We start from the raw sequence: 19,087 nt of genomic DNA, 5'->3' as shown, positions 1-19,087 counted from the left end.
AGCTGAGTTGCAGGATGGAGCTCAGATTCCTTAGCAAAGCTGCTGAGAAGTGAAAATGCAGTAAGGGTAGCCCTGAGCCGGGGCTTCTGAGCAGGAACCAGTGAAAGATCCGTGTAGTTGTACCTACGGCTGTGCTGTATTCCCACATGCTCTCTAACAACACATAACATCTTAATAAGGTTTGGATTAAATACAACAGCATCAGGCATGTCACAGCTTGTGGAGGAGAGAGCCCAGGCTTTAGAGTTACATAAACACGGGTTTAAACCCCAACTTTGCTGGTTATTAGCTGCATAACCTTAGGCGAGTCACATAACCTTTCAGCATCTATAACATGAGGACAGTGATTCCCTACTCCTGGGGCTATGGTCAGGGTAAAATGAGGCAAGGATGGCCAAGTCCTAGTATGAGGTAGGCCCAGGGCCCTCCATGGCTGGTGCAGGGCCGGTGGTGGTTGTGGTTTCTGAGTCTGCGGGGAATCTGTCCTCTGAGCAGCCCCTTTGCCTTCTGCATCCACAGTGCTACAGGGCGTGGACAACTCGCTGGTGGGCCTGCACAATCAGAGCTTCGCCCGGGTCATGGAGCAGCGCCTGGCACAGCTGTTCATGATGTCTCAGCAGCAAGGCCGGCGGTTTAAACGGGCCACCACCCTGGGGAGCTACACCGTGCAGGTGCGTGTGTGGCAAGTCACTGGGGTCTTCTGACAAATGTACGGGAGCGTCCTGAGACTACAGTAAGCCATGCCGTGTGCAGAGGAGCATTTAATCAACACTCCTCTTAGGTTTGGGGGGTTCGTGGTCACGACCATCAAAATCATGGAGGAGGGTGACAGTGAGCTACTCTCCTGACTATCTTGCTACTAGACTCCAAAGTTTCAGAACAGATTCTGTACACGTGCACATGCTTACTAAACAGAAGTTATTAGTAAGCACGCACAGACTGACTACTCCCCAACCTGTTCTGGAGACTGGATGAAGTCCCAGAGCTTAGGGCCTTTGGGCCTCTTGCCACCGCTACTGTGGATGGCAGGCACACCAATCAGGTTCCCAGGTGCAGGACGCTGTTATCCTTAATTAGTCAGCTTCAACAAAACAGGGCCCTGCATGTGCGTAATGGGCAGGTGACCACCCAGGGATTTCGGCGGGGGAGCTGTAGCAGACATTACTGGTGCCCTGCCCAGAGCCCCTTCCCCTTTCTGTCAAATGCCAGTGGGCTTCCAACAGCCACTGCTGAACCTTTCTTTCTTGAAGGGCTGCTCTTGGGATGCCAGAATCCACTCTGTCCCTGCCAGGGCTGGCTGGAAGTGCCTGGGAATTAGTGAGTGGTAGGGGTGTGCACACCACAGCGCTCTTGCTTCATGGCTTTGGGAGTTCTGAGACATGTGCTTTCAGTAATTGCTAGAGCTTTCCCATAGAATTAAGCTTTAGCTACCCACTGTGCTAACTAGATTAGTAACATGCCTCTCGCTAGTCCGTTCCACCCCCTGTCTCCTCTCCTGTCTGTCCCTGGTACCTCCCGAATAATCTCCAAGCACGCAACTCAACTCGGAGTCTGCTTCAAAGGGATCCTGGCAGACACAATGGCCATCCTCAAGGTAGAGGCTCCAAGCTGCTTTAGATTCTTTACTCAATTCAAGCAAGAGTGGGGGCATCTCTAGCATATTCCAGCCAATCCACATATCCTGAATACCACTCATTTCACCAAAACTGAGAACCCCCGTAGGTAATATTTGTTATGCTAATTAACAAAGCTCTATTGAGCAAGATGTCAAAGTACAGAAGCCCTCCTGGTAGCTGCCTCCTGAGTGCGGGCTTCCTAATTGGAATCTAGCACACTGCCCCTGCGGTGTAAACTGTCCGTTTGGCAATTGCCACATCTAGGGTGTAACTTAACCCAGACACACAGGCTTGATATCACAGTGTCTAAGAGGAAGCATTTTAAAGGAAATTATAGGCATTACTCCAAGCTGTCTGCAGATTGTGTCCCCAGGCAATTTTGAAAGTACACACAACCCATTTTCTGGAACACACTTCCCTGCCTCAGTCAAGCATCCTGCCCTTGAGGGAGTACTTGAGATCCTCCATTCACAGTTGGTGAATCTGGCCCCATGTCCCAGTCTGGCCCTTAGTAGATGTTTGCTTTCATTCTAAGTCTTTATGGTTGGTGACAACCTGTGACCAGGTAAAGCCATAGTTAATTTCTTGTGCCAGGTTTATGATTTACCTCACTGGGGTCTATGTGAGCCCTAAAATCCACTTCTCCAACTATCAGAAAGGAAGCTGTTGAGACTCAGATAGTAAAATGGGATTTGCCTCAGCTGAAGAAAAAGAACAACCCTATAATCCTGATGTTATTGTACATTTCTTGTAAACCGAAGAAATCTAACACATTCTACACGTCTAAAAGAGCCCAGCGAGATGGTCTTCCCTCATTTCTTTTGAGTTCTCTAATGTACTTGGCCCCATAGCTACCTGGAAAGTCTGAGTGGAGTAAGTAAGGATTTATTTCTGCAAATCATTAGTTTATAGAGGCTGTAGATCGTCTTCTAACATCGTCCTTGGAGAAATCTTGGTAACAAGAATTCGCTATGAATTGAAATTGAGTGAAGTTATTAAATATCTGAATGCCCATTTACCTTCAACCTGGTTATACTAACACTAGCCTTACCTCCTGTCCCGGGAGGGACTGGAATGACATGCCCAAATTTCCCAAATAAAATTCACTCTGCGGAATTTATATCATGCTTCTACCCAGTGGCCTTTCTTCTGGGCTTAGATAATTTTAAAAGATGAGCCACTTTCATGAATATGGAAATGTATATTCTAGAATTCAAAGATATTTCTCTAGTGACTATATCTGAAAAATTGAGTCTGAAGAAGAAATCCATATGACCAGTCAACATTTTTAAATGTTTAGCTCCATTTGCCACAAAAGTGATGCAAATTTTAACTACCACAAATTATCATTTTCACCTACCAAAGATGTATAATGGCATCATCCAGTGTTGGCAAGGATGTGATGAAATGGGCACTTTCAAACATGGTATGACCTCTGCAGATGGCCAATGAGCAATTTAGACAAGAACCTCCTAGATGGTCACAATCTTACTCCTGGAAATTCACTTTGAGGAGATAGAGGTGAACACAAAGACAAGACAGTGGAGCAGAGTTTCTCAGAGAGTGTCCAGAAATGATCCCACAAGGTGCCCTGGGGCAAAGGGGGTCCATGGCCATATCCATTTGGGCAAGGCTTCATTCTGTAGCCCCTACCTGAAGATCCCCAAGGCCTTTTGGCATACTGAAGACTCTTAAAAAGACCTGCAGTAAAGAAATTCCTTAATTTTGTCCAGCTACAAGGTCGTATATTGCCAGTAAGAGCCTTATTTTTAGTAATACCTGTTTCTCCAACATTTTGTTATGAACACTTTTAAACTCACACAAAAATTATGTAGTGAACACCAATAACCTCACCATCTAGGTGCTACAGTTAACGGTGTACTTACTATTTTATATTCGGTAACATATTCATTTCCATGCCACGAATCCATTTGCACTGTTCTAGAACTTCATATACATAAATATATTCTCTTTTGTATAAAGCTTTTTTGGCTCAATGTAGTGTTTCTTAGGTTCATCATGTGTTATTTGGGAGTGTATTCCTTTGTATTGCTGAGTAATATCCCCTTGTATGAATATACTACAGTTTACCCATTTTTCTATTGAGAGATCACCAGACTTTTTCCATTTTTCAACTATCATAAACAAAGCTGCTATGCACATTCTTCTACAGGTCTTTCTACGGCCGTATATTTTCATTTCTCTTGAGTGTGTAGGAGTGGAATTGCTGGTTCATAGGGTTGGTGTATGTTAGCTCTGTGAGAAACTGCTAGACCTTTTCCCAAAGTTTGCCATTTTCCACTCCCACCAACCAGATGTAGACTTCCAGCTATTCCTCATGTTCACCAGCACTTTGTATTGTTGGCCCTTATTTCAGTCACTCTGCTGGGTGATAGCAGTGTCTTATGGTTTTGCCTTTCATTTCCCCATTGAGCATTTTGTATATGCTTGTTGACTATTCAGATACCTTCCTTTGTGATGTGTCTGGCCAGATTTCTTTAAACCCATTTTTTATTGGGTTGTAGTAATAACTGTTTTAAATTATGTAGAGCATACATACACAGGAGTATAAAGTCATGCAGATCTCAGAGAACAGTAATAAAAGGAAGCCACAGCCCAAAGCATAAGAACATTCCCCTTACCTTATCCCTAAAGGCTTTTATGTGTCTTCTCTAGTTCTATACACACTCCCTTCCTTCCTATCCAGGTTGAGTTTGCTTCTGAATTTTGTTTTAAGCCATGCCTGTATTTTCTGTGTAGATTTTACCATCCATGTGTGTCTCCCTGAACGGTTTATATTCTGTGATTTTTTTTCTTTTGCTCATTATCAGGATTTTTTTTTCATTATCAGGATTTTGTATTCACCCACATTGATACAAATACCAGTAGTTTATTTATACTACCCTATACTACTTCGTTGTGTAGTACCGTAATGTACTAATCCATTCTACTGTTATTAGTGACTTTTGAATTTCCAGGGTTTTTTGCTGTTGTGACCAATATTGCTGTAAACATTTCTGTAGTATCTTTTAATGTCCTATGAAGCTTGCAATCTGTTATACACACTTTAGAAAATACTATACTATAATGTTTATCAGTTGTTAATTATAGTTGAAACTTGATAACAAACTAACCGTTCAAAAATGAAGTGTTGAGTTTATGAGGCATGCCGGTAGTAGAACATTATGTAGATATAAAAATTTATGTTTTATGTATTTATAATGATGATCAATTAACTACAATACTAAAAAATGAGTAACAATTGAAGTGTTTGACAAAAAGTGATTTGCTAAATAAGTTTATGAGGTGTGCATTGGAATGCTGTGTTGAAATGAACATTTATGCTTTTGTTACATTTATAGTCCTTTAAGAATGCAAGTAAAAATAGCAATGTGTGATTTTCATATAAAGAATATTATAAATAATTTTGTGGAATAATAAATAAAAGGTTTGTGTGGAAAAAAGCAAAGAATGGAAGCAAATGCTCCAAAATAATAGTAATTTGCTTGCGGTGGAGAGATTACAAATTGTTTTTATTCTATTTCATTTGTTGATGCTTTTCTTTTCTGTTTTCAAATTCTCTGTAGTGACTATGTATATAACTGGTACAGGGAGAAAAAGCAACAAAGGTTATTTTAGAAAAAGAACTTTGAGTCTCCCAAGTACTGCTTTTATCAGAGATCTTTTGAATTGCAGACATATAAGTTCATTTTTTTCCCCTTCTCTGGCAATAGCAGGAGTTTGAAATTAGACATCTTGTTTGAGAATAACCTAACATGCCCTGAATTAATGTGCAGGCCTATTTCCAAATGAGGCCAGAGTTCTCTGGAGGCTGGAAGACATCACCATTTCAGCGTTTTCTTCTCCAGTCTCAAGCTGTTCTTTCCAGATGTTCATATTTTCAATCTTTTTCTCCTCCTTGTCTCCCCCTCCAGCAATAGCAGGGCTTCTCATGATGCTGGCATTAGGGAGGTACACGAAGGTTGATATCTAAAATATACCTTGTCCCCTCTACACTGAGACTTAAGACATTGCTCATATTGTATATTTTGGCTTGAGTATAGATCAGTGTAAACTTGGAGAGATTTTTCTATCATGTAGAGTAGGTATTTTTTATAGATTGAGGGTTGATCAATTTTTTAATACTTCCAAGGGAGAAAACTATCCATGTATAAACATATATATATATATATATATATATATATATATATATATATGTTTGATAATAAATATTGGGACTCTTCTTTCATGCTCCCCCCCCCCAAAAAAAGAAAAGAAATGAAATGAAATAAAATAAAATAAAATAAAATGAGATGAAACAAAACTAGACTAAACTAAATTAAATTAAATAAATGTTGTGGGTCCACTTAGCCATGGAAGTCTTCAGCAAAGGAGAAAGAGCCTGCTGATTGCCAAGATGATTGCATGGTGCAAGCTGCCCTGTAAACATGGCCTCTCTTTTTCTGAAAGATGGTAAAGATGCAGCGGGTGCCGGGACCCAAGGACCCAGCGGAGCTGACTTACTATACCCTGTACAATGGGAAGCCTTTGCTGGGGACTGCAGCTGCCAAGATCCTGAGCACCATTGACTCCCAGAGGATGGCCTTGACTCTGCATCATGTGGTCCTTCTGCAAGCTGACCGTAAGGGGATAGTCTTTGCATTCATTATTTTTAACGCCCTTTAATGTTCCCTGCAAATTTAAGTGATTCCCCAAACTCACATTAATGGACCCAGAGCGAAACATAAAGGTTCTTAAATCAGTCAGCTATTTCCTGTGTTGTTTGAAGCTGTAGGCTTTGGGTAAGGGATATGTTTTGGATATTAGGATGATGATAATGATGTTGCTTTGCCCCCCAAGACCTATGCACTCTTTCTCCTTATTAGTCCAGTGAACAGCTGGAAAAATCACCATGGGTGAGATGATATTGTCTGCTGGGGAATTAAAGATAATTTAATTCACTAAACTTTATGGAGTGCTGCATGAACTGTGCTCAGTGTTGGTGGACATACAGAAATGGGCAAGACGTGGTCACTGCCTTTAAGAAGAAGAGACATTAATAATGCAAATACAAAGGAGCGGAATGCAGGAAAGTGCAGGGAGGAGGCCAAGTGATCCAGGACTCAGTGGAGGGACAGTCTGCTCTGAAGTGTCACCCAGAAAAAATGAACAGAGAAGGAGTATGAAAAACAATAGTTGCCTCCTCTGTGGCAGGTATGATGCTTGTTGCCTTACAGAGATTTCCTCACCTTTGCCTCTCACTAAGGTACCTTTCTCCACCTGCAGATTCCAGGCGAGGAAATGTAGGCTCAGGAAAGTTAACAAACTTGCTCACCATCAGAGAACCGGTACTTAGGTCACCAAGATATGAATCTGGGTCTATCTGACCTCAAACATGTGTTTTCAACTGTGTTGCATGCTTAGATTTCAGCAGGAGAGGAGGAAGGGTGTGTATTCCAGAAAGAGGGAGCCACAGGAGCAGAGGTAGGGAGGTGAGAAGTGGCAGGCAGGCTTGAAAAACAAGGAGTCCGAGTCGCCTGGACAGCAGAAACGTGAGGAAGAGTCGATGAGCTCAGAAAGATATATTGCTTTGGAGACTGAGGCCTTGGGTGACGGGAGAAGGACACTGTGCATGATACGATAGGCTGTGGGGAGCTGTTGAGGACTTTGGTGCAGGGGCATGGTGTCATTAGAACTACCCCGTATTTAGGGACATTAACCTGTCAGTGGTGTCCAGGATGAGAGGAGCAGGACTAGTGAGGAGGCTCTGTGGTGGCTTAGGTGCTGGGGACCCAGATGAGGTCTATAAAGAAAATGAGGTGGGGGTGGTGATGAAGGTGAGAGACTATGTGGTAGACATTTTAGATTTGGCAGCCTGCTGAGCATCCAGGCATGGAAGGTCATCATCTCCCATTGACTTCCTAGCTGGTGTGCTATTCCTTAAAAAACCTGACATTTGGCTCATGGTTTTCATCTTCTACTCATCTCTTGCCTTCCTCCAGGGCAAGTGTGGCTTCCATGTTGATGCAGATTCACTTCTTGGCTTGCATGTCCTCACAGATGCATCTTTGCCTACCAGTGATGGCTACCCTGTGCAATCTCAGCTCCGAAATGACGTTTCTAACCCAGAGTTTCTTCTTTTGTGCCTCTCTCCTTCCCTCCCTGTAGGCTCCATCCCCATGTCTGGTCAGGTCAACTACTGGCTTCATTGGTTTTGCTGCATCTTCTTTATGTGAGTTCCCCAGGGTTCCATTCTCAGCTCTTTCTCCCTCCTAGTAGAGAATGAATTGCAGAGGGCAGGACTGAAAACCGTGGCAGGTGTCCAGGTGAAAGGTGAAGGTGTTAGAGAGAAATGGATGGATTTGAGACCTTTTTGGGGACAGAGCCAATGGGGCAAGATAATGGGTTCTGTGTGTGGCCAGAGGAGGTGAGGGTCAGAGGAATAAGCTCGACTCCTAGGTGTTTGCTTCAGTACTGCTTGTGGCATAATTTGTTGAGAGGCGGGAGAGAGTTTTGTTTTTTTTTTTTTTTTTTGGAGCTGGAGCAAGAGTGGGAGGATGGAATTGAGAGTTTGGTTTGGACATGATAGGGTTGAGATGTCTAGCAGACATCCTCACAGGTTAGCCATGAGCATAGCTTGGCAATCCACAGGAGGGAAGAGTTAGAGCCTACAAAAGACACTGAGAAGGAGCAGCCAGGGAGATGGGAGGAAGCCCAGGAGAGAGTAGGACTTAGAAATTAGCAAAGAAAGGAATGTCCTGTAAGGAAGTGAGCTACTATGTCAACTTGTATTTTTTTTTAAGATTTTATTTTTTTATTCACGCATGCAAGAGAGGCAAAGTCATAGGCAGAGGGAGAAGCAGGCTCCCTGTAGGGAGCCTGATGCAGGACTCGATCCTAGAACCCAGAGATCACAACCTGAGGCAAAGGCAGATGCTCAACCACTGAGCCACCCAGGTGCCCTGTGTCAACTTCTATTCTTGAGAGGCAGTGTACTTACTATAAGGACAGAGGTTAACTGGATTTGACAAAATGGAGATGATTGGTGACCTTGGCAGGAGTGGTTTCCAGGCAGAGGTGGTGGAGATGTTTGGCTAGAGTGGATTGAGGAGGACGGGGTGGGGAAGTAGTGACAACAAAGAGGAGAAGATTAATGGTGCCCTTACTGGAGAGGCACAGGGAGATCTTGGAGGATGGTTGAATATTGATGTGTTACTGTAATAGGGAGAAACAGTGCAGAAGAGAGACAAGAACTGTCTTGGAGCGAAGTCCTTAAGTGGACAAGGCAGTGGCACAAGTGGAGGGGTCAGATTCAGTGAGGAGCAGCGACAGTTCATCCTTTGCACTGGGAGCGAAAGCAAAATCCAGGGCCGTGGGTGCCAGTTAGGCAGTCCATTTGGTAATGGAAGCCCAAGGACATTTCCTGTGATTATTTCTACTCTCTTGGGACAGAAGGAGGTGAGGTTGGCAGCTGAAGCTGAGGTTGTGTGTGGGGAGCTTGGGCAAGGGTGGGACAGTACACACTGAGGATCTGCAGACTGATCAGAGAAATGCTGTAAGATTGGCAGGGCTTCCCTCCTCTACAGGCTCCACTGCTATGTCCATGCCAGTTCATCTATTATTTCAGATCCCAGATCCTCTGAAGCTGCCTCCCCCTCACTGTAGTCACCTCTAGACCCCCAGAGGTCCTCCATAACTCACTGGAGATTTAAACCCAGCTCATTGTCTCTTTCTCTCCATCGCTTCTCCTGTCCCCAGTCCATCCTTGATGCTGATGGGTCAGTCAGTCCCATGACCTCTTCACTTCCAGGCCTTGTGGTACTTGGGAAAGGGGCAGGAGGGGAGCTGGTTATATTTAGAACAAGAAGTGAATGGAGCATCAGGAGGAGAGTTTGAGGCAAGGGGACTTTGCCTATGGTGGTTGATGGGGAACCGTGGAAAGTTGGAGAGCATGGGCAGTAGAGACCAATCATGTCAGATTAGGAAATACATAGAGCTTTCTGGAAATGAGAGTCTGGGGATCACCTGCCTGCAGAGCTGCTGTCCCTCAATGGCATTTCTTTGTTGCCTTCACAGCCACCTGGACCTCCTCCTGTGATAACTCACAAATGATGTGTTTCCCTTTCTCCATTTCATTGTCGTCTCTTCTTGGACTTTGCGAGTCCTTCCCAAATGACTCAACCTCCATCACTCTGCCATTAACATACTGTCCACACTGTAATTAGAGTCATCAGAATACACGATTCTGATCTCATATCTACTCCATTCACAGAATATTTGGTGGCTCTTCATTGTTCACAGAATAAAAGCCGAACTTCTTAGAGCGGACCTTCCAAGCCCTTCACAACAAAAGGCTCAGGTCCCTTCACAGCCTAGTCCCATATTGCCTGTTCCACCCATACAGCCTGTTTTTCTCTCCTTCCTACCTGGTGCTTCAGCCACACAGGGGGATCCATTCTTCACATTCCCTGGTTCTCTGAAGCCACCCCTGACCGTTTCCCTTAGTTCCAGATGATTCCACGGCCCTTACCACAGGTGGCAAACAAGTTGTTTTTGCTCCCTGTCCCTTGTGAGCTCTCCAAAAGTACGTGCCACATCTCATTCATCTTTGAATATCCAGCCCAGCTACTGCCTGGCTCTGTTCTGTGAGGGCAAAGGGCTGACTTTAGCTATCTGCCTCTGCCAGGCCCTGCGTAAGGCACATGACTGGAAGACACCACAGCAGAGCAGTTGAGTCTCTGCAACATAATCGTCCTGGATTCATGCCCCTGCTCCTCCACTCTCTAGCTCTGGAACTCTGGGACAAAAAATGACCTTCCCTGACCTGCATTTTCTGCACCTGTAGAAAGGGAAGATAAAGAACACTGACCTTCTAGAGCTACTTGGAGGAGGAAGCAAGTTAATTATTGCTCATGAAGGGCTTAGTACACTCCCTGAGCACCTGTTGGAGGCTTGGTAAGTGGTAGCTGAATGTCTCATGGATACCTTATGGATCCAAGTGGACTAGTCTACAGTTGGGACTAGAGGAGAGAGGGAATGAAGAAGGAAAGGTGACTTAAAGTTTAAGAACTCATATAATTCAGAGATTAACGTGCTAGTAATGAAAATAGGAAGGGGGTTGGAGAGGAGAAGCATTTTTAGAAGGGAGAAGGTACTTTATTCAGTTTTTTTTTTTTTTTTAATAATCTTTATTCAGTTTTGGCCATGTTGAGTTCAAGGTGATGAAATATCTGATGATGATCAGATACTGAGGGGCAGTGACAGGATATTGAGGGGGTGTTTTTTGCAGACATCCAGGGGTGCTATTGGGACATAGAGGGGGTCCTGTTGGAACATTGGTGGTGCTATTGGGATATGGAGGTCTGAGTTTAGGAAAGTTGTGGGAATTCAAGCCTACATCTCAGGAGAGAGGTTAAAGTTAACACCACAGGTTTGGGAATGTTGTAGATACAGGTTAGAAATAAACTCCTGGAGACAATTCGAGGGTCTGGGGATGGTGTAGAGCTAAAGGACAGACCCTGGGAAATTCCTCCATGCTCAGGATCAGATGAAGAGGAAGCTAGGACCATTGAAGAAGAGGAGCAGAAATGTTTTAAATCTCATTTTCTCTGAATAGTTTCAAAATCAGCCAGCAACATGAACCCAACATCAATCAGCCCTTCCATGGAGAATCATGGTGTTGAACGAACACCTTGTTTCTCTGAAGGGAGAGTGTTAATGTTCGGTGTGTTCCAGTGTCTTCTAAATCACTAGGGCCAAAAAAAAATAATAATAATAAAAAAAAATAAATCACTAGGGCCAATGTGTAGTGCCCTGTGATGGGACATGCTATGCCCCCTGAACCTCTGTTACCTCTGAGTAATGGGCGGCAGTGGCCGCTACAGAAGTGGCCGTGTTTCGCATGGAGGTTTACACCTGCTCCATGTGCCGGATCTGGACAGAACCACAGCCGCTGGAGTAGGGAAGATTCTCCCCACACTGAAGCTGACCAGAGAGGGAATTGTTTGGCCTTACCTGGCCGTCAGATGTTATTGCAAGAAATGCCACTTTAAGAAAGTGATAGACTGATCCTGTGGCGAAGGGGATTTGTGTTCATTCATTCTTTTGGTAAATATTTTTGAGAACCTACTATGTGCCTGGCACTCTCCTGGCACTGGAGATATAGCAGTGAATGAAGCAGACAAAACCCCTGCCCTCACGGAGCTTACATTCCTGAGTGGGCAGATCAAATAAGCAAAATAAGTAAATAAAATGTTCAAAGCAATAAGGGCCATGGAGAAAAACAGGAAGGCCAGCAGGTATCAAGGACATAAGTGTCATAATTTTAAATGTTTGTGAGGTTAAAAAGAAGATCAGTGAGTTACCACCTGAGGCTACCTAAGGACAAGGTTCCCAAGAGTGGGAGGGTTTGAGACCCAATGAGGGTGTCACTAATAGAAGAGAGTAGCAGCCATGAGGTCAGGGTGCAGATGAGGACCACAATTACTAGAGCCCCAAGGGCCACACCTGAAGTGGAATGAGAGCCATGGACAGAAATGTCTGGGCAGGAGAGTGACTAAGCACTCACAGTGACTGGGCCCTGGGCTAGACCCTTCCCTGCACACACATGCACACACACACACACACACACACACCTCCATTTCAATGTAGAACTGACAAGCTGTGTATTTCAAAGAGATGACTTTTCATAAAAACGTCTGACCTCCCTGGAGCTCTGCCTCCTCATCTGCAAACTGAGAGTAAGAATAATAGCACCTGCATATCACAGTGCCTCACACACAGCAGAAGCTCAGAACATGTTGTCCCCCTTTCTTATCCTTTCTCCATTCAAGGTCTTGCAAATTAAATAGCCATTCATGCCTCTTCACTTCTGTACATGACCTTGTGGTTTTAGATCACTATGCCAGTGAATACACTGGGTTTGAATGATTTCAGTTGACCTAACTTTACTATCTCTTTGACTGTTAAATGAATTCACGAATGTACATACAATAAATGTATTGTCTTTCCCTTTAAATCCAGGTGAAAGGATTTTACATTCTGCACCAAGAAGGAACATATACACCAAAGCCATAAAGCCAAGTAAAAGCAGAACTCATGTAAATAATGACTCTTGCTAGTGAAATATGTATTTAAGGTATCATGTTCTGATACACTACACATTTTTCTTCATCAGGAGAGAATAGCATAGCCAAAAGAGGCATATTGTTATTTTTCATGGAAACCCTAAGCTTTAAAAGACGTTAATGGCATCAAACTCACATGTAAATACCAAATTGCTAAAAGCAGTAGCAATTAAATGTTTGATGTCAACAGAAGCACATTATCTAATGAGCTGTTTTCAGAAGTTAATAATGTGATTAATCACCAATTGATGAAAAACTCTGGAAAAGAAGGGTTTTTTTTTTTTTTGATACTAAAGAACTCCACATCCAAGTGCTGCTGGGTGAGAGGCAGATCTCTGCTGATGCGGGACCACTTGAAGTCAGAGAGGGTGGTTGAAGTCAAAGAAAAAGAGCAGTGGACTCATCATGTGTCACTTACCATGGGGTCTCCTAAAAAATTCCAGACTCTTGCCCTCAGCTTTGTGGGTCTAGTAGCCCTCAGAGTTTAGCAGGATTAGGAGGACCAACTTATGCTATGCAGACTTATGAAAGACTGATATACAAATCAGATTGATAGTATATTAACTTAAAATACAGACTAGAACTACCAAAGAGATGAGATTTCTCTCCGCCATGTGGAGACCTATATGGGGAACCAAATTGCAATAGGGATAATGGTAATTCCTTTATACATTCATTCAGCTTTTAATTGAACACCTACTATGTGCAAGGCCCTGTTCTGGGCCCTGGGAGTGTAGCAGTGAACAAGAAACCCGAAAAAACCCCTCCCTGCTCTCTTGGAGTGTACATTTTAATGGAGAGGCAGAGACAGATGATGAGGAAATACAAATGTATCGTGTCAGACACTAATGTGTGCTTTAGAGCCTTACCATTCCATGTGTGGCCTGAGTGCCTGCTGCATGAACGCCACCTGGGAGCTTGTTAGAAAGGCAGAGTCTCAAGCCTTGCACCAATTCACAGAATCCAAATCATACATTTGAACAAGATTTCCAGGTGATTGGTGTACACAAGTTTGAGAGGCACTGCTTTAGAGAAAAACCAAGATGAGGAAGATGGAGAATGTCAGGGGCAGGGATTGCTCTCTCTTAAAGAGTAGATGTAGTGATACTAGTTTAGAGCCCTGAAAGAAGAAAAGGAGGGAGCCATGGATGTCTGGGTGAAGAGCACTCTAGGTGGACGAATAAGCTGGTGCAAAGGTCCTGAGACAGGAGCATGTCCAGCACATTAGAGGAACAGTAGCAGGCTGGTAGGCTGGAGCAGAGTGAATTAAGGGAGTCCAGTGGGCTCTAAGGGCAGAGAAGTAACTAGAGTGGTTGGAAAGGCAGATCACTTAGGGTCTCTGAGAAATTATAAGGACTCTGATCCTTACTCTGAGGGGAATGGGAGCCTTTGGAAGGTTTTGGGCAAAGGAGTATCATAATCTGAGTTTCTAAAGGATCATGCCACTGCTGTGTTGCAAATAAACCATAGAGTACAAGGGACAAGATAGGAGGCCATTAAAAAAAAAAAAAAAGATAGGAGGCCATTGCAGTAATTCAAAAAAAGATAGGAGGCCATTTGCAGTAATTCAAAGTAGAATGTTGAGTGAGAATAAAAGGGTAGGGTCAATATTGATGGCAAAGCTATTGACCAGAGCAACTGGAAGGAAGGAGTTGCAAATTTATTGAGTTGGAGACCATCACAAGAATGGGTTTGGGGGAGAAACTGAGAGTTGGGTTCTAGGCATAATAAATTTGAGGTATCTCTTCAGTATCCAATTAGAGATTGAGTTGGCAGTTGGATGTAGGAACCTGGAGCTCAGGGTAGTGGTCCTGGTTGGAGCTCTATCCCTGAACATCATCAGCATAGATGGTATTTAAAGCCATGGGTCTATGAGATCATCTAGGGTATGGGAGAGCAGAGAACTTGGGTAGGATTAGTGGACAGTACCACCAAACTGAAACAGCAAGTTGCAGTCCTCTTGTTCGCCAGGATAGACCTGGCCCAGCTGGATTCCCCACACCCGCCACTTGGGGCGGCACATTCCTAAGGGATGGACAAGCTCTTGCCTGCCCTTTGGCTCTCTTCTCTAGATTTCCTGTAGACCCACTCCCTTCCAAAAGCTCTTTCTTTTTCTTGCTGATTGTTTTGGTTGCTGTTTTCTTTACTCCAGTTCTAAGAACATATTTCTCTTTTTGATTGGACAGAAGTATCTTCCAAGCCTCCCCACCAGTGGTCATGGGGGAGACTCATCCATCTCATGTCAAGGAACTTTTTCTTACATTTCCTAACAACCCACCTTTCAAAAAGTTGAAAGAACCATACGGTGAACACCCATGTTCTCACCACCTAGATTCCACGATTAGCATTTTATTCTTCTTTATCACATATTTATCTACCTGTCTTTCCATTCAGCCATTAATCCATCTTATTTTATTCTCTTGAGGCATTTCAAAGTAAGTTGTAACATCAGCAGACTTCAACCCTCAACACTTCAGCATGCATGCCATTGCCTAGAATCTAGTACTTATTTGTGATGTTTAGGTAAAATTTACAAAGAGTGGGATGTGTGGAGCTTAAGTATACCATTTGATGAGTTTTGACAGATGTATACACCTGCGTGACCCTAACCTCTGTCCTGATACAGAGCATGACCATCACCCTGTTGCCCTTTACAGGTTAATTAATTCTAACCCCACCTCCAAAGAAGCACCTCTTCTTCTAATAACACACTCTTCCTACTGACAGTAGCTTTAGTTACTCTTTACTCTGGCTTTGAGGGCAACTTGATCCTTATGATTAGACCAAGGCATTTCCAACCTGCCCCAACCAACCTGTGGTGGAGGTAGATCCATCTACTCAGCTATGTTTATTTGTCGCTCACTCGGAGGTGGCTTTGCTGCAGTATTTAGAGACATCTCTCTGTGGCCTTTGCCTCCTGCCTCCAGTCCAACTCTGACCCTTAGATTTCTTCTCTCTTCTCTTTGGATTCCTGGACATCATCTGTGGAGAAAATTGATACCAATCCATCTTCCTCTTTCTCTTAATAAGAGTGAAGGCTAGTATTTATTGGGTACCTACTAGGGACCACAACAAAGCCCCACATGGACCTCTCGTCTTTCTGATGCCTCACAAAGTGATAGCCCCATTTTACAGATGAGGAAACAAAGACTCAGAGATCTTGAGTAACTTGCCCAAGGCAAGAGCCTTTCTCATCCCAAACCCTGCTCACCATCTCATGACTTGGGACCAGAGGTGTGGGGGCTACTTTCCCCCTCCCAATGCCCCTTGTCACATGGTCCCTCTGCTTTCCCACAGCTGTGGTAAAGAATCCACCCAACAACCTGTGGATCATTGCTGCGGTGCTGGCGCCCATTGCTGTGGTCACCGTCATCATCATCATCATCACTGCTGTGCTCTGCCGGAAGAACAAGAACGACTTCAAGCCAGACACCATGATGAACCTGCCTCAGAGAGCAAAGGTACGTGAGGTGGTGAGGAGAGACTCTGCTTGCCTTTTCTCTCTTGGCTTTGGAGGCCATTGCAAACACCTTCAGAAACATTCTACCAATCCCTAATTCTCAAAGAGACCCCTTATTTATTTTGATCTTTAAAAAATTAGAGTAAGGGCAGCCCAGGTGACTCAGCAGTTTAGCACCTTCAGCCCAAGGCGTGATCCTGGAGACCCAGAATTGAGTCCCATGTCGGGCTCCCTGCATGGAGCCTGCTTCTCCCTCTGCCTGTGTCTCTGCCTCTCTCTCTCTGTCTCTCTCATGAATAAATAAAAAATATTTTTAAAAAATTAAACTAGGGGCACCTGCGTGGCTCAGTGATTAAGCATCTGCCTTTGATTCAGGGCATGATCTTGGGGTGTGGGATCAAGTCCCACATTGGGCTCCCTGCAGGGAGCCTGCTTCTCCCTCTACTTGTGTCTCTGCCTCTTTCTCTGTGTCTCTCATGAATAAATAAATAAAATCTTTTTTTAAAAAATTAGAGTAAATTATACATAACATAAAATGTATCATCCTAACCATTTTCAAGTGTACAATTCCGTGGTGTTAAGTATATTCACATCGTTGAACACTCTTTATGTTTATAGTCAGGACATAATACCGAATGCTTATCTAGAGCTCTCATTTTGCCATAAGTGCTTCCAATAGCTTTACATATAGCAACTCAATCCTCCCACCAATAGCTTTAAGGAAGGGCCATTATTTTGCAAGTGAGGAAACTGAGGCACAGAAAATTAGGAGCTAGATAGACCTGCAAGGGGCCTTAGAGGTCATCTAACCTGACATCCTCCTTTTACAGAAAGGCGACTTAAGATCACCCACAGTTAGGAACAGAACTGATGGTAGAACCAGGTCTTTTGGCTCCTAATGCAGGGCTCTTTGGGGGCACATTAGACTCTCAAAGTTTTCCTTCTTCCATCAGCTGGAGGGGCTTATCTCCAAAGGCTGCCGTGATGGGCAAGCTGCAGAGCCTTGGCCCGGAGGTCATCAAACACCAGTTCAGTGGCTCCTCTGAAGCCTGGCCGGGAGCCCATCCACCCTGCACAGCTTCCACACCTCCGATGACTGGGCGGGGAGTGGACTCAGGAAATTCTGAAGGCTACTTGTCCAGTCACCTAGCTCCCTGCATATTCCCCAAGGGAAATATCATAATCTGTAATACCTGATGTTTACACAATGCCTTAAAATTTGCCGGGTCTTCTGTGTCTGTCACATTTGCTCATCACAGCAGCCCTTTAAGGTAGGTCGTAGTCAGGGCAGGTTTTATTATTTTCACATTAGTGTTGAGAAAACCAAAGGAAAGAGAGACTGTGGGGATTTGTCCAAAGTCACATAACTAGCAGCAGAGGAGCGACTCAATGCCGATACCTGTGCATTTAGGCTCTCTCCACATGATTGATACACCTTCTTAAACCCTGAGATTTGGCTGCCAGACTCCTCTTCCAGCACCAAACTCCTGAGCTTTGTCTACCTGTGCAGAAGTGAAACAGCAAAGACGGTCCTTGCCAGGAGTCATGCATGCCTAGTCCTTTCGGGATGGTCACACCTCGCTTCAGCAAAAGCAATCAAATGAGTTTTATTGTTTATTAAACTAATTCACCTGTTGCAAAGCTGCAGCTTGATCAGATGCTCTGTGTATGAAAGAACCAAACTCCAAAGGATGTTGTTCTGTTTCTGTCGACCCAAAGGCACCTGCTTTCCAGGAGCAGCGCAGTGTTGGTAATTGTCCAAGCAGCGAGACGTGAAAGTGTTCCAAGAAGGGGTATTTCATTTCCATCTTAGCTTAGTTACAACCTGAGCCTTTCAGACATAACAGTAATTACCAGAATCTAATTGCAGCCGAGTCCAGGAATGTAAAACCTGCCACACTGAGGTTGTAAATGCCAACTTTGTGTTAGAGATTAAGCCAAATTTTTATTAATTTACCAAGGTGAGTTGGGCAGCCCACGATTTCAGCCATACCTTCTGGCTTGAGAGCTCTTTGAAGCTGGAAGAGATTCATGTTTGTGGGTTTTCAGAGCCCCTTTTATGTTCCTACCTGGTGTATCGTGCTTGAAGAGATACCTGGCCAATGTTGAAAATCAAGCCAATTTATGTTCCAAGAGAAGACTGGCTTCACTTGTGCATGGTGGTGGTGGCTGTTTGCTCCTTCAGTGAGCCTGGGCTCCGCACTTTGATTTGCAAAGCCCTTTTATCATAGGAAGCCAGTGGCGTGGAACTGCCTCTTTCTTACTGCAGTCCTTCTGCTGTTGCAACCCAGGGACACTGCAGTGTTTGGGAGGAGAGAGCCGCCTGCATCACTTCTCACAACGTGCTGTGTGGTGTGTGTGTGGTGGAGCAGAATTCATTTGATGCCAAGGGACAAGGAGGAATGAAGAAGTTAGCCTTCGTGACCAACCCACAGAGCGGGAGGATGGTCTCCTAGTTTCCGGGGACATCACTGTGTCTTTAGAATGCAGGCTGCAGTGCCAGAGGACATTCCCCGGATCCCTGCTGAGACTCAGTAATAGGCTTGACAGGCTAAGAGGAGGTGAGTGCGCCTGTCCTGGGAGCCGAGGCCAGGGCGTGCACACCCCTACTCTTCTTCAGAGACTGGGTACCATCGACGGAACCCTGTCACCATGGTGGTCATCTGGGCTTCTGCAGGTAGAAGGTTGAGAACCTGAGAAATACAGGCATCAAGTCTTTTGTGACCTTCTTTCTTTCTGGTTCATTTCTCTTTACTCTTTGTCATTCACAGTCTTTGTCCAGTGGTTCCCTTCCTATAATTGATGAGAACATGGCTCCCTGGAACAGGCAGCCTTATGGGAAAGTAGTTAGGGCCACACCCAGATGCAGGATGGAGCTTGGAGGG

General features: G+C 44.4%; 1 protein-coding gene across 1 annotated transcript in view; it reads left to right on the top strand.

The window, feature by feature from the left end:
• KIAA1549L (KIAA1549 like) overlaps positions 1-19,087 on the top strand; it is a 256,705-nt gene that overhangs the window by 168,263 nt on the left and 69,355 nt on the right. The window contains exons 12-14 of the mRNA XM_055300923.1: positions 520-671; positions 6,087-6,258; positions 16,040-16,203. Of these exons, the coding sequence (XP_055156898.1) occupies positions 520-671; positions 6,087-6,258; positions 16,040-16,203 (488 nt within the window). The remainder of the gene's footprint in view (positions 1-519; positions 672-6,086; positions 6,259-16,039; positions 16,204-19,087) is intronic.

Source organism: Nyctereutes procyonoides, unplaced genomic scaffold (genome assembly GCF_905146905.1).
Source record: "Nyctereutes procyonoides isolate TBG_1078 unplaced genomic scaffold, NYPRO_anot_genome, whole genome shotgun sequence".
In the NCBI taxonomy this organism is placed as follows: Eukaryota; Metazoa; Chordata; class Mammalia; order Carnivora; family Canidae; genus Nyctereutes; species Nyctereutes procyonoides.
This window is presented reverse-complemented; position numbering and strand designations above follow the sequence as displayed.